This window comes from Amblyomma mixtum, chromosome 9, assembly GCF_055824585.1.
Source record: "Amblyomma mixtum isolate Tamu chromosome 9, ASM5582458v1, whole genome shotgun sequence".
Classification (NCBI taxonomy): domain Eukaryota; kingdom Metazoa; phylum Arthropoda; class Arachnida; order Ixodida; family Ixodidae; genus Amblyomma; species Amblyomma mixtum.
Window position 1 is genome coordinate 71,407,488 of NC_143020.1, and position 13,631 is coordinate 71,421,118.

Consider the following 13,631-nt stretch of genomic DNA (forward strand, 5'->3'; position numbering starts at 1 on the left):
GAAAAAGTGATTTTTTCAATGGGAATATTTTCATTATCGCAGTATTTTCGCATATCGTATAATTGCACCATAACGATCAATTTATCCGCAGATCCCGCCCCAGGACGCTTGTAGTTTTTTGCCACTTAATGTAAAAAACGTGTCCCATTCATTTTATATAGCACTCTTAACTACTTGGTGCCAGCGCAGGACAAATTTTTAAGGGTACAATTTTGGTAGGCATCAGAAGGTTAGATCACCCCTATAAGCGTGTTCTTTAGAGTATCGTACAATACTGCACAGTTGACTGACAAATAAAAGTGATGTCCCAGAAAGCTGGACTTAACTTGTACTCCAGTCTTGGTCAACATCTATCGGTCCTCAGCTTTGGTTTGTGAATTATTTCAAGAAAACGCGTCAAATTCTCCGGGACTTATAACAGCGCTACGGAAATTGTGCTATGCGCTCCTATTTTTACCGGTCAAATATCGTGAGGGAGCGTTGCAGGCGAACGCATCAGTCATTTTACTTCCTATCTAACCTTACCTTATTGAATTCTGATCTTCGCTCGGGGACCTTCGCAAGAAGGGGACCGAATCGATCTCCTTGCTGCGCCTTGGTCACCAATATCCGCCGACGTTTTAATGTATGCCGGCAGACGCCTTTCCCGAAACACTCGAAACTTGAGATCGGCACTTTTCCAGAGATATGATTATATTCCCATCACCGCCGCGCTTTGAGCGCCATCTATCAAAAACGTGAGCCGATGAAAATGCCTCCTTTATTCCCGTTTACTTTTGAATATTCGTGCCCGAATTTTGTTCAACTTGCTTAGTTTTATCACAAAAAAAATATATTCACCAAATTTTTGAGCTCTGCATCGAGTTACCCTCTGGCATTGCTTGGTTTTTATTCTTTCAACACTTGCGCCTACGCAGCCTTTGCATCGCCTCCACGCGTATCCGCCATTCCTTCCCTGTTTCCCCATTCTTCGTCCCCAAATGAGACCGCGAGACCGTATCGCGTTTCCCCGTGGCCTAGATTCCCATGATTCCCACGTGCCGCTCTTTTCGTCTTTTTCGGCACCACGTGACCCCAGAGAGAGAGAGAGAGAAAGAGAGGGAGCGAAGGGGGAGGGAGGGAGAAAGGGAGGGAGAGAGAAAGCTTTAGGGTGTCGTCGTCTGTACACGTGACCTAAGAGAGAGAGAGAGAGAGGAAGCTTCTACGTGTCGTCGTCTGGAGAGTGCGCAGCAGAGCAAACCTGTCATTCCCATGGGCTCCCGCGTGCCATCACCGCGTGTCCACTTTCGCTTGGGAAAAGGCACAGAAAAAAAAAGAGGGAGGATGAAAAGGAAGGGGAAGAAAAAGGATAACAGGGTTCACGGGGGAAAGCAAGAGCGCGAACAAGACGAGCGCGAACTTGTTGACCCGAAACTTGACGCTCCCCTGACATCCGCTGTAACAACCGTTGGGGCCGATTGATTGCCGGAGCAGGTCGGTTTCTAGCGCGCCAGCGCGCCACCTTCACAGCCCGTGCTTGGCCCCGTTTATATCGTTTTTTTTTTTATTTTCAGGAGCAGTTGTCTATAGTTTATATGAGGAAGTAGCTGGCAGGCAAGATTTTTCTTCGCCTGCCTTTCTGTGAGATGGGAAACATATTGAATCAGACGGCCGCTGTTCATTTGCGCGTGGACGTTTTGTAACCGCCTGGGAAATCGAGGCAGGGGAAAAAGGCGACCTTATTACCGAACCCGCCCTGGAAGCTGACTGACCTGAGGCCGTGCAGTCTTCTCAAAAAGTTATCAGTCCAGTTAGCGGTTAGGACGACTAGCGGGCTGTAGGATGATGCAGTCGCCGTTCGTGATTGGTGGGATTTTAAAAACATCCGGAGTGCTGCGATGAAGCGTTATCCTAAATTTACGAATAACGCGGAAAGTTTCTGTTTCGACTACTACGCCGTCGACGCCTGTTTTTTTGCGGAGGTGGTGTCTCAGGCAGCTGTCGCTGTAAAAAAAAAAGAAGTTGATCCGCACAAACGCATGACAACAGAAGCATATACGCACAATCATTCATCATCACCAGCCTACCTGGGGCCGCTGTGGGACATTATCGTCAGTGACTTATCTCCAGTTAGTGTTTCCCCAGGCAAGATGCGGTCACCTTATCGCAGCAAGCTTCCTAATCTCATCTACCCACTTCACCCTCTGCCATCGGCTGCTGCGTTTACCTTCATTTAGAATTCTTTTTTTTTCTCCTAAGACACCACCAATTATCTGCTCTTCGCATAGCACGCCTTGGCTATGTTTATTTTATCTTCTTGATTTCACCTAGGATACTGCCATTCGCGTTTACTTTCTAACCCACCCCATCTCTTGGAAAAGTAATATAGAAATCGCTTTAGTTAATTTTAAACTACTACCTATGAGTGTTCCTCTGACAAAGGAGCCATGGCCAACTGGGCGCCGACACCAACCTTAAATGCCTCTGGGACTAAGGCGTTGAGGGAGGGGGGGGGGGAGGCGTTAGGGTAATGAGTGGATTGTAGGGCATCGCGGGGCAGGCGAAAAGAATGTGCTGCATATATGCGTATTGAGCGGGGCATTGAGGAGAGAAGGGTTGAGAGCGATAATGGCAGATGTATGGGCGCACTGAAATGATGATGGTGTTGATGTTGAAAACCTGTAACGTGTGTACATGTGCTATGGTAAAAGCACCGTGGGTAAAAAGAATGGTGGGAAGGGGTGGGGTAAGCATCTCTAGTAAGTGTTGACTGTAGCACTCTTTGAGCGCCTTCTTATTCAAAGATTTCTTCTATCATTTGCGCTACCGGGCAAAGGGTTACCCATGCTCACCAACATTAACCTTGAACGACCAACAACCGTTGCTGATGATGATGATTTCCTCAGGCTTAGTGGCACATTTTTAGATCTGTAGTAGAAATGTGCTGAGTATAAAACAAACTACACAGTACAGGTCTGGGCGTCCTGTATCGTCTTGTTCTTTTTACACTCAACGCATTTCTACTACAAATCTAAAAATGAAACACCAACTAGCCCCAGTTGTCGCATTAATGGCACATACCCACGGCGGGGGATTGACCAAAGTGCATTGTGGATACAAATGCATTCATGCACAAGGAGTGGATTATTTGGATAATTTTGTGTCTTAAAGTAGAATTTGTTGAAGAAATAAAAAAGCAGTGAATTTTCATTCCAGCAGATAAATTTACGTGATGTAATTATATAGGCGTGAATGTAATCGCACACTGGTTTCAGGGCACATCCCGTGGCGCTTGCCCCGAAGGAGAGGAGAATCGGGATAGATAGAGGAAGCCCTAGCCGAGCGAGGGGGATCTCCAAGTAAATTCTGCGGAGAGCAGCGAACCGCCTTTCTAACCAACGACCGTTTTCCTCCTCTCCCTCGCCGTGCAGAGAAGCGCAAGAAGCTGTACTACGGCACCGACGTGATCCCGCTGCCAGCATGCCCCGTGTCCACCAAGTCCGTTCCGGCCACGGGCGAGAAGGGCGCCGAGGGCGGCGTCGTTCCGGGACTGGTGGGCACCGGTGGCGGCGGAGGCAGCTCCATCGTTCTGCTGCCCTTCGTGCGCAGCCGTGCGGCCAGGGACTCCACGTACAGCAGCATGTCCACCGCCAGCAGTCGAGGGGAGGCGTCCGTCTACGTGAGTACACGTTTGTCTCTTCAAAAAGCCGCATTGGAGAAATGAGTAAACATGACGTCACACTTTATAACGTCAATCCTTATGACATCACATCAAGACGTCGACACACCATTCTACACTTTTCACGTCAACTTATACTCGTGACCAGAAGACAAGACCGTGAGACCAGAAGTCGGTCACTTATCGACCTCTTATTGATCAGTTATCGATCACTTATCGATACCACAATTAATTGTCTTACTTAATCAAGTTCCATCGTTGCCAATCTGACTTTTAAAACTTGGCGCCACCTCTCGTTTTCAAATTCTGCGCCACGCCTTGGCTCCGCCCACCCTTCCGGTCACGTGATGCCACACTTCCGGCGTTTTCAAATTTGGCGCCACCTTTGCTCCTAAATCGCAGTGAGGATAGAAGAATGATAGAGGATGCGCAGCATGGGGTGTCGTGCTTTTCCTTAACTTTGTTTCTCAGTTTACACTGTATGCTTCGTGATGCTTCCGACCCAACTAGCTCGCAAAAACATGCTAAAGCAGTTAAAAATGGAAGCGTCATTCACGTGTACTGACACTAATTTAGGCATCCGCAGTGAAGTGTATCAACTTGAGTAAGGAGGCCGCGTATTTGTGAGGCAGTCATGGTATACTTTAAGGTTGCAAGAAGTGTAATGTGATTACTTTCAAATAATGGGTCACATGTTAAGATAAGGGTCTCATGCATGACTCATGAACTGTGCCTCACTGACAATGAAGACACTGATCGTGATAGTAATGATCACACCATTTCGTGCGAACGACGTGATCTGTGCAGTAAACCTAACCGTATCGCAGAGTTGTCCTAGTCGTTTGAGCCAAAGCCTGAAGAGGTGCAGGGTTCTATTGCCAGTGCCGCCCGGTATCTAATAGATGCAAACTTTCTCCTGGCGAGGTGTCTGGCTTATCTGGGGTGAACTTTTTTGGCGGAAAAGGGTCGTCAACAACACCTTGTGCGGAAAAAGCACTTCTTCTATGGCGCTGTTTGGCCGAGTTGTCGTTGCGCCAGTGAAATCAAATAATTACAGTAAAAAAATCTTCTACAACTTACCCTGTGAAACAGCTTGCCTTATTTCCTCTTCGATGCGTGTCTCTCCGCAGAGCGACAACTCGGGCGACGTTGTGGGCAGCGTGGACGGCCGCGACGAACCTCCTCCCATGCTGGGCAAGGTGACGCTGCTGCTCCGATTCCAGGCGGCGTCCCCTCCGGGCACATCCTCCCAGGGATACCCGGCCGGAAAGCTCTTCGTCACCATACGGGTGAGTGCAGCCCTCGCAGATTAGGGTAGGTTTTGTCGCCAGAACAAATGCAGTCAGATTCACTTTGGACGTCACAAGCTAGACTTGTCAGGCAAGGTTCTAAGGCTTCCCCCTTAAAAATTACTTTATACAGTCTATAAACTTTATAGACAGAAGTATATAGAGAGTGACTTCTGTCTATAATGTCTAGACAAATCCTAGAGAAGAGTCTATAGACAATACAAATGCTATAGACAGTCTATAGACAATCTATAGACTAGCGGCCATGCACTTTTAGTAGACTTTTGTTTATAGAAAGTCTATAGACCATGAAGAGACAAAAATAAATATCTGCAGGAAACCATTTATAAGAAATCTACAGACTGTCCATACACCATTTTTATATGGGCCACCATACATTTATTTCACCAGGGGTGGTATTCTCCCGGTGTCGCCTTTTGCGACATGTCGCATTCGCTCTTCGCTGATTGGCTCGAGCCGCGGTGACGGCGGCGTGACGACACGGATCCGCCTTCCTGCTACGTTATCGTGACGTCGCCCCAATTTACTAAGCTTAGTCGAACAACGGAATGCGCTGAAGCGATTCGCGCGGACGACGGGCTACGAAATTGATACTATACGCCATGGATCCCACTCTCCTCTCCTGGTTTTTGAGTTGCGAACAAGAGTGGCGTGTCCGCGAACATCGCGACCAGTTTGCCTTGGCCGAAGAATCTTGTCGGCGGCATTACCGGCTGTCGAAGAGCACAGCACTGTGGCTACCGTCTGCTGAGCCGGACTCCCACTCGCCATGCGAACTTACTTTGCACCGTCGTAAACAGACGACGAAGCAGACGTTGCCCGCTGCGACGAGATGTCCTTACCAGCGCTTGCGCTGGCATGACCCTTCATCTACATGACCCTTCAAGGCGTTTTAATGCACGTTAGTGGAACAAAACAGTGTCTGCACGAGCCAAAGAGGATTTAAAGCAATGTGACGACTTTTACAAACCAACAACTGAACATTAGAGAGTTTTAGTATTGCGGGTTTTGCGTAATTGCGTGCATAGCCGAATAGCGGGTCCATAGTGCGCATGCGCAGAACGCTAATGGGGAAATAGCGTTAGCGTACGAATGCAATCGGCAGATGCGGCTTTTGCGCCCTGAGCGTGAAAACATGGCGGCGTCCTTCCAAGCGAGAGCCGCCCGCTTCAGCCGATTCAGCTGTCCTTGCGGTTCCGGTCGGCATGTTCCGGTCGGCATGGTCGGCAACTACTGGTGTTGTTGCGTTTCGCTATGACTTACCTTGCTTCGACGATAAAGTTTAAGCTGCAATTCAGCCTAGTTTTTGAGACACGCTCTCGATTCTGGAGCGCGCAAGCCTAATGGGACCTCCACCTACACTGCTACCGTCTGCAACTGCCCGAAACGCAGCCGAAACCTAGCACAACCGTCCGGAACGAAACAAAATAGATTTGGAGCTTTTTCGCGGTGTTTTATAGACTTAAATGAAGTAAAGCGAGTTTATATTAAATTTGCAAATGTTTTTTGAACATTAGAAGTCATGTGATGGTAAATATTCTTGCTATCAAAGATACGAAACTATTGCTGCTAGTGAATCAGCAGTGGTGAAATAGTCGCTTCTCGGAGTAAATGAAAGCACCGCCGACGAAAGTGCATGCTGCGTTTTGCGTTTCTTCGAGCAGCTGTACGCACTTTTTTAGGCCGCACCCTAATGCGATATGTCGCAAAAGGCGACACCGGGAGAATACCACCCCAGAAAGCTGTTTAACCTCGTTATAACGAAGCTGAAGGGGCCTGGCCCTTACTTCTGTATAGCCGTAACTTCGTTATAGCCCGTGTTGACCAAGCTTCTATGGAGAATGGTCATTCCTTCGTTTTATCCATTATTTCGTTATAAATCATTTCCTTATATGGAGGTTCGACTGTAAATACTCTAAACTTCTTGACTTTTGACCTCCACGTGGTGTGAAGGATTCATCAATGACAAAAGGCAGTTAGAGGTTATCACCGAAAAATGCCTTCGTCCTGCCCAGAACACCATGACCTGACTTTCGGTAATTTTGGTTCATTTCATGGTGGGCGAGTTTTGGCAGGTGACATTTATGACTGCTCTGAACTTTCGTCCAGGACTGTCCTCGGGCGATGTCGAAAACGCAGTAATCGCTGTCTTCTGCAATGTCTCCTGGACCTTTGTGCAATTGCTTACTGCAGATTTTAGTCCAGGAGGCCGTCCAGAGTATCCTTAAGATAGGATATCAGTTTGGAAATTTGTTTATCTCGCGCATCAGTGGGGGAGGTGTTAGTCCTTTTGCGGATTGATCTCATGACGTTGATGGTGACCTTTGGCGCAGGAGGCGCAGAACCTTCCTCCCAAGCCGTACGGCGTGGTCTGCGACCCGTACATCAGCTGCAAGGTGATCAAGGGGCGCATCAAGAAGCCGCGCCGGGGCAGTGCTGGACTGCGCAGGCCCAGCTGCATCGGCATCGGCGGCTCGGGGCACTGCCTGTGCCAGTACCAGACGCAGACCAAGCGCAAGACGCAGAGCCCGCTCTACAACGAGACCTTCTCTCTGGACCTGGCCAGGGGCGAGCTCAAGGAGTCGTCCTTGTACCTGGCCCTCTTCGACATGGACAAGGTGAGGCCGACGCGTCGATATTGAGAGGACATCCCGGGGAAGGGAAATGGAGATGGATAGAGAAAAAAAGGCCGCCACCGTCTGGAAGACGGTGAAGTAACGGGCGCGAGCTGAAACTGCTGCCATTTCGTCCCCTGGCGTCATACTCACATAGTTCCACCTCTATCCACCATATTGGACCCTGACTCATCATTGGCACGCGGAAGGTGGTTGTTTCTACAATGCTATTGTAGATGGCGCTGCAAGTCTCAGTTCGAGATGTACTGTTTTCTAGTTGCTGCCACAGATGGCGCTGCGATCTAAGGGTGGCAGCAGACCCCACAAAATTTCGAAACGTGATGAGTAAGAGCTAATGCTCTTAAAATAACAAGTTGTCCGTAATTGTACATACATGTCTTGCTCGAATTCTTCGCCTCAATTTATCGAAAAGCTGAAACAGATGATGAGCTGCGCTCAAATTTCGCATTAGGAAGTAAAGTAATTCTCAGCAATTTTCTTTAAGGAAAGGAAATGGCACACACAGTAACTCGATTCACGAAGGGAAGATGGTGGGAGTGAAAGAGCAAAGAGAAAGAGGTGGCGTAGTGGAGGGCTGTACATGAGTGCGTTTGTATCCCCTATGCACCCTGGCCAATCCTCCGCGGTGGGTACGTGCCAGTAAGTCTGAGGACATCATCATCATCATCAACTTCGACCACCTGGCTATCTTTAACGCGGACTGGTTCGCAGGGTCCCTGCTACGGCGCAGGCCAATGGGCTGCTCAAAAATTTCAATTCGGCCTTTTCGGGCGAGTGTCCACACTGTGGGGAAGTGTCTGCGGACACGTATCACATGGTGTGGGCATGCCCTGCCAATGCTGCTTTCCCACCCTACCCCCACCCCACCCGAGAGGACTGGGAGGCTGCCCTGCTCGGCTGCTCAACTCTCCAGGACAAACGAGCCCTGGTGGCAAGAGCCCGAGCCGCCGCGGAGGCCACAGGGGTCCCGGACTAGGGATCCCTCCTAGTGATTGTGAGGGCCGGGCCCTTCAGGCACGGTCCAAGCAATACCTCTTGTACATAGTATAAATAAATGTTTTACACCACCACCCATAGAAACACGGCTACTGCGGCTGGAACGGAACCCGGGTGCTCAAGCTGCGGTGAAGTAAACGTGGTCAAATCGAAGGAGGCGAGAGAGCCGCCGTTGTGGTGATAATTTGTTGAATTGGTTTTTGAGGAAAGGAAATAGAGCAGTATCTGTATCACATATCTCGGTGGACACCTGAACCTCGCTGTAAGGGAAGTGACGAAGGTGGCAGTGAAAGAAGAAAGGAAGGAAGAGTGCCGTAGTGGTCGTCTCTGGAATAATTTCGACCACCTGGGGTGGTGGTGGTGGTGAAAAACTTTAACCAAAGAGAGCGTGAGGGTAAAAAAAAAACCCTGCTGCATGGTCGGTATCCTTAGTCCGGGACACCGCACGACGAGGCCCAGTCTCGCGCCCGCTTGACCAGAGCCCTTTGGGACTCCAGAGTGGAGCAGTTGAGGAGGGCAGTCTCCCATGCCTCTCGGGTGGGGGTGGGGGAGGGGGGAAGGTGAGGATTCTGAGTACATGCCCACACCATGTGAAAGATATCGCTGATCTCTCCACAGTGCGGGCAGCGCCCATCTGTGTTCGGATCGAAGTGTTTTGCTATTGCAGGACAGAGAAGGGTTCCTGTCTGCAGGCGCCGCAGAGTTCGCTCCTCCGCCTTACTCAGCCCCTTGGCAGGTGCCGGGTAGAGACGGTGGCTGTCGCAATAATAAATTAGGATTTCGCGGAACCGCAGAAGCGGTTTATGAGCTTCTGAGCCATGAGAGCTAGGTTGAGGAGCCCGGTGTGTGAGCGCTCGGGGTGGTGGTGGTGAAAACATTTATTCGGAAGGGACAGAGGTATGTTTAGATCAGCCAGCAAGGGACCGATCCTTGCAAGCACTAGGTGGAGATCCCTAGTTTGGAGCCCCAGTCCGCTACTGGGGTCCCAAACTGGGGGCCTGTAAGTCGTGGCAGCCGAGCAGGGTCGCCTCCCAGACCTCCCGGGTTGGGTTGGGGATGGGGGGAATAGCCGGGTTGGAGGGGCAGGCCCACACCATGTGATAGGTGTCCGAAGACACCGCTCTAAAGTACGGGCAGCTGCCATTAAAGGATGTAGGTCAAAATGTTTTAAGGCGAAAGCCTTTAATGCCTCATCATTGTCGACACAAGGTTGACAGCAGAAGGCTGTCAGCAGAGATGTCACGCTTTTCTAATCAGACCAGAAAAAAAATCTTCGTGCACGATGGAATTCGAACTACCATCCTTCTGTTCCGCAGCCAAGAGTGCTAATGGCTACGCTACTTCCTGCCAACTTTTTTTTATTGCGAAGCAATACTACTTTCGCTACCACCTCAGCCCGTGCCGTGCCGCAGCCGCATAGCCACGCTTGACCTTTCGCGTGACCTCGCTGCGTGACGTCATACCATCTGTGTAAAAACGGGGCCCCATCTCACGCCGTCGCCTTGCGCGGCGCATAGCCACGGCCTGACTCCCGCTCCTCTCACCAGGGGCGCTGCGCGCTATGTGACGTCATACCATCTGCTTAAAAACGGGGCCTCGCCGCGGCCTGACTGCGCTCTTCTCGTCAAGCCCATGAGATGCCGCCTCCTATACGCTTCGGCAGGTTGCAAAGAGAAAGCATCAGCGAGCTACGGAGACAGAAAAAGAACGAGAAGAACGGCAGCAGAGCCACGTATTGCTTCGCAATTACCAGGCTTAACCAAGCTAAGCCACAGCCAATTTTTGTCTTTCATGGTATTTGTTTACATGGCTTTGTACAGAAAATATATACAAATGTGTGTGTGTACACAGACACACACACGAAAAAAATCTATTTACAGAGAACCTATAGGTAGGCGCTACGTGGGACAAACATTACAGTGAACATAATCTTTGTAAGTGTCCTTTACCTGCAGCAACATTCGGCTAAAATGAATTCTAGGCGAAACAACAGGTTCAACGTTGTGGTTTTGCATGCACTACTCTCTGCCAACGCATATGTAGTTCTTGTCTAGGACACTAGAGAGGGTTTACAGAGAAGCGTCGAATCCGACGGATGCCTCCCAAACACCCTCCAGTGTCTCCAGCATTTAAGATTCACAAACAATTGTGTACTTAATTAACATCTTAACCACACATCAGTGACACAAGTAGCAACATCGCGCTTAAGGCTTTCGCCTCACCGCACTTTAGGTCAACAAAGTGCCCCCCTGAATTTTTTAGTGCTGCCGGGCACAGCAGTGTATTGCTGAGAAAGCGGAGACCACCTGGGGATCATTAACGTGCACTGACCTCGCGCATCACACGGGCGCCTCTTGCGATTCGCCTCCATCGAAACACGGCCGCCGCGGTCTGGTTCGAACCCGGTTACTCTGGCTCGGTAGACGAGCGCATTAACCACTGAGCCACCGCGCAGGGTCTTTGCGGTGCGCTCGAAATTAATTTCGGCCCTCTCAGCTGTTTACCAAAGTGATCGAAATTCCTGCGGAAACGGGTATGTTTTAGTTATACTCACTCCATCAGAACGTGTCTGCCGCGGCCGGGATTTTGCCTTTACCTTAGTATACCGCCGCGGTGGCTCAGTGATTATGGCGCTCGGCTTGCTGACCCGAAAGACGCGGGTTCGATCCCGGCTCGTTTACCGAGCCGGAGTACCCGGGTGCGAACCCGACCGCGGCGGCCACGTTTCGATGGAGGCGGAACGCAAAAGGCACCCGTGTGCTGTGCGATGTCAGTGCAAGATGGTTTATGGTTTATGGGGATTAACGTCCCAAAGCAACTAAGGCTATGAGAGACGCCGTAGTGAAGAGCTCCGGAAATTGCGACCACCTGGGGTTCTTTAACGTGCACTGACATCGCACAGTAGACGGACCTCTAGAATTTCGCCTCCATAGAAATTCCACCGCCGCGGCCGGGATCGAACCCGCGTCTTTCGGGTCAGCAGCCGAGCGCCGTAACCACTGAACCACCACGGCGGCGCACTTTAAAGATCCCCAGGTGGTCGAAGTGGTCGAAATTATTCCGGAGCCGACCACTACGGCACCTCTTCCTCTCTTGCTTCATTCACTCCCATCTCCCTCCCATCTCTTACGGCGCGGTTCAGTTGTCCACCGAGACATGTGAGACAGATACTGCACCATTTCCTTCCTTTCCTGAAAAACCAAGTTGCCAATTTTTATCACGGCAACGGCGGTGGAATTTCGATGGAGGCGATATTCTAGAGGTAGCCGCCGCGGTGGCTAAGCGGTTATGGTGCTCGGCTGTTGACCCGAAAGACGCGGGTTCGATCCCGGCCGCGGCGGCTGGAATTTCTTTGGAGGAGAAATTCTAGAGGCCCGTGTACTGTGCGATGTCAGTGCACGTTAAAGAACCCCAGGTGGTCGAAATTTCCGGAGCCCTCCACTACGGCGTCTCTCATAGTCTCAGTCGCTTTGGGACGTTAAACCCCATAAACCAAACCAAACCATATTCTAGAGGCCGCTTTGCTGCGCGATGTCAGTGCAGGGTAATGAACCTGACGTGGTCGATATTTCCAGAACCCTTCACTACGGCGTCCCTCATAGCCTGAGTCGCTTTGGGACCATAACCACCATAAATCAAACCATAAACAGAACCAATGCAAGCGTATATCATGCACGTCTTAGGGAATGCGTACGTATGCTCGGGAGCACGGTTTCGCGACTCAGCACAAGGGTGGACACGGCAAACGCTGCGGAAAGTACAACTGAAGAACCTCCTTTCGCGGCTACTTTTGGGAGTTCGGCTCTTCAGAGCTCCTAGCAGTGACCTCGTTTATCGCCCCGTTTTGCGTCAATCACGAGGTTTTGTTTAAAAGGTCTACGCAACCTGCAGAATGGAATGCAAATATTAGCGCTCATAATTGCTGGAAATAAAATTAAAAAGAAATTCAGAGCGCGCTTTTGCTTCAACGAGCGCTCTGCAGCACGTTCTGCAGGGTAGAGCGGAAGTATGGTATGTTGGTAGGTTCAGCGTTATTCGCCGTAGGTACTACGTCTCTGGGATTCGCCGTCGCAGAATTTTATTCAACGGGAGCGTTAGCTCTGCTTCTGGAGCGTTTGTGAAGGATGCCTGTGTATGCAGTTAAGGTCAAATTGACTAAGATATTGAGACGGAAGTGTTTAACGCCTCATCGTTGTAAGGAGTAGTTGTCGACAGAAATGACACGCTTTTCAATTGGTCAATATGGCCGTGACGTCACAGTGCACGAATTTCAAACGGGGCCAATTGTACTTTGGCTGGTAACCATGCAGCCAATTAAAGGGATCCTATAGTGATGCTCCAATTAAGTGGTACTGAGTTTAGTTAATTGCCTAATTAACCAATTAGACTAATTAACCTTTCTGGTCGGAAAAGATAAATAAATAAACCGAGCATGAAAAATTGTCGAGTTGGGGAATCGAACCAGGGTCTCCGGAGTGCGAGACGAGCGCTCTAACCACTCCGCCATGCCAGCTCCATGGTTTGGAATGAACAAAGGCGCGTCCAGTGAATAGGGTGTCTTCGTTCACTCCCGTCTTCCTCCCTTCCCGTTACGGCGAGGTTCAGATGTCTACCGAGATATGCGAGACGGATACATTTCCTTTCCTCAAAAACCAATTTACGGACGACTAAGGCGTAGAGCCGAACGGGCGATGGCGTTCTGTGGACTCCCTGGCAGCGTTGCAAGACGCTGTCGCGTTCCACTCTTAGAAGCCAAGTTTAACATCTTAATCACACATCAGTGACACAAGCAGCAACACTGCACTTAAGGCTTTCGCCTTACCGCACTTTAGGTCAACAAAGCGCCCCCCTGATTTTTCAATTGGTCGAAATGGTCGTGAGGTCACAGTGCGCGAATTTTAAACGGGGCCATTTGTACTTTGGCTAGTAACCATGCAACCAATTGAAGGGATAGTAGAGTGATGCTGCAACTAAGCGAGACTGAGTTTAGTTCATTGCTTAATTAACCAGTTAGCCTAATTAAGCTTTCTA

General features: G+C 49.9%; 1 protein-coding gene across 2 annotated transcripts in view; it reads left to right on the forward strand.

Annotated features, from left to right (window-relative positions):
- Positions 1 to 13,631, forward strand: part of LOC149329625 (synaptotagmin-1-like) — a 216,960-nt gene that overhangs the window by 186,099 nt on the left and 17,230 nt on the right. For both annotated transcript variants that reach the window (XM_089560364.1, XM_089560365.1), the window contains 3 exons: positions 3,411 to 3,658; positions 4,789 to 4,947; positions 7,302 to 7,586. In XM_089560364.1, coding sequence (XP_089416490.1) covers positions 3,411 to 3,658; positions 4,789 to 4,947; positions 7,302 to 7,586 — 692 coding nt within the window. The remainder of the gene's footprint in view (positions 1 to 3,410; positions 3,659 to 4,788; positions 4,948 to 7,301; positions 7,587 to 13,631) is intronic.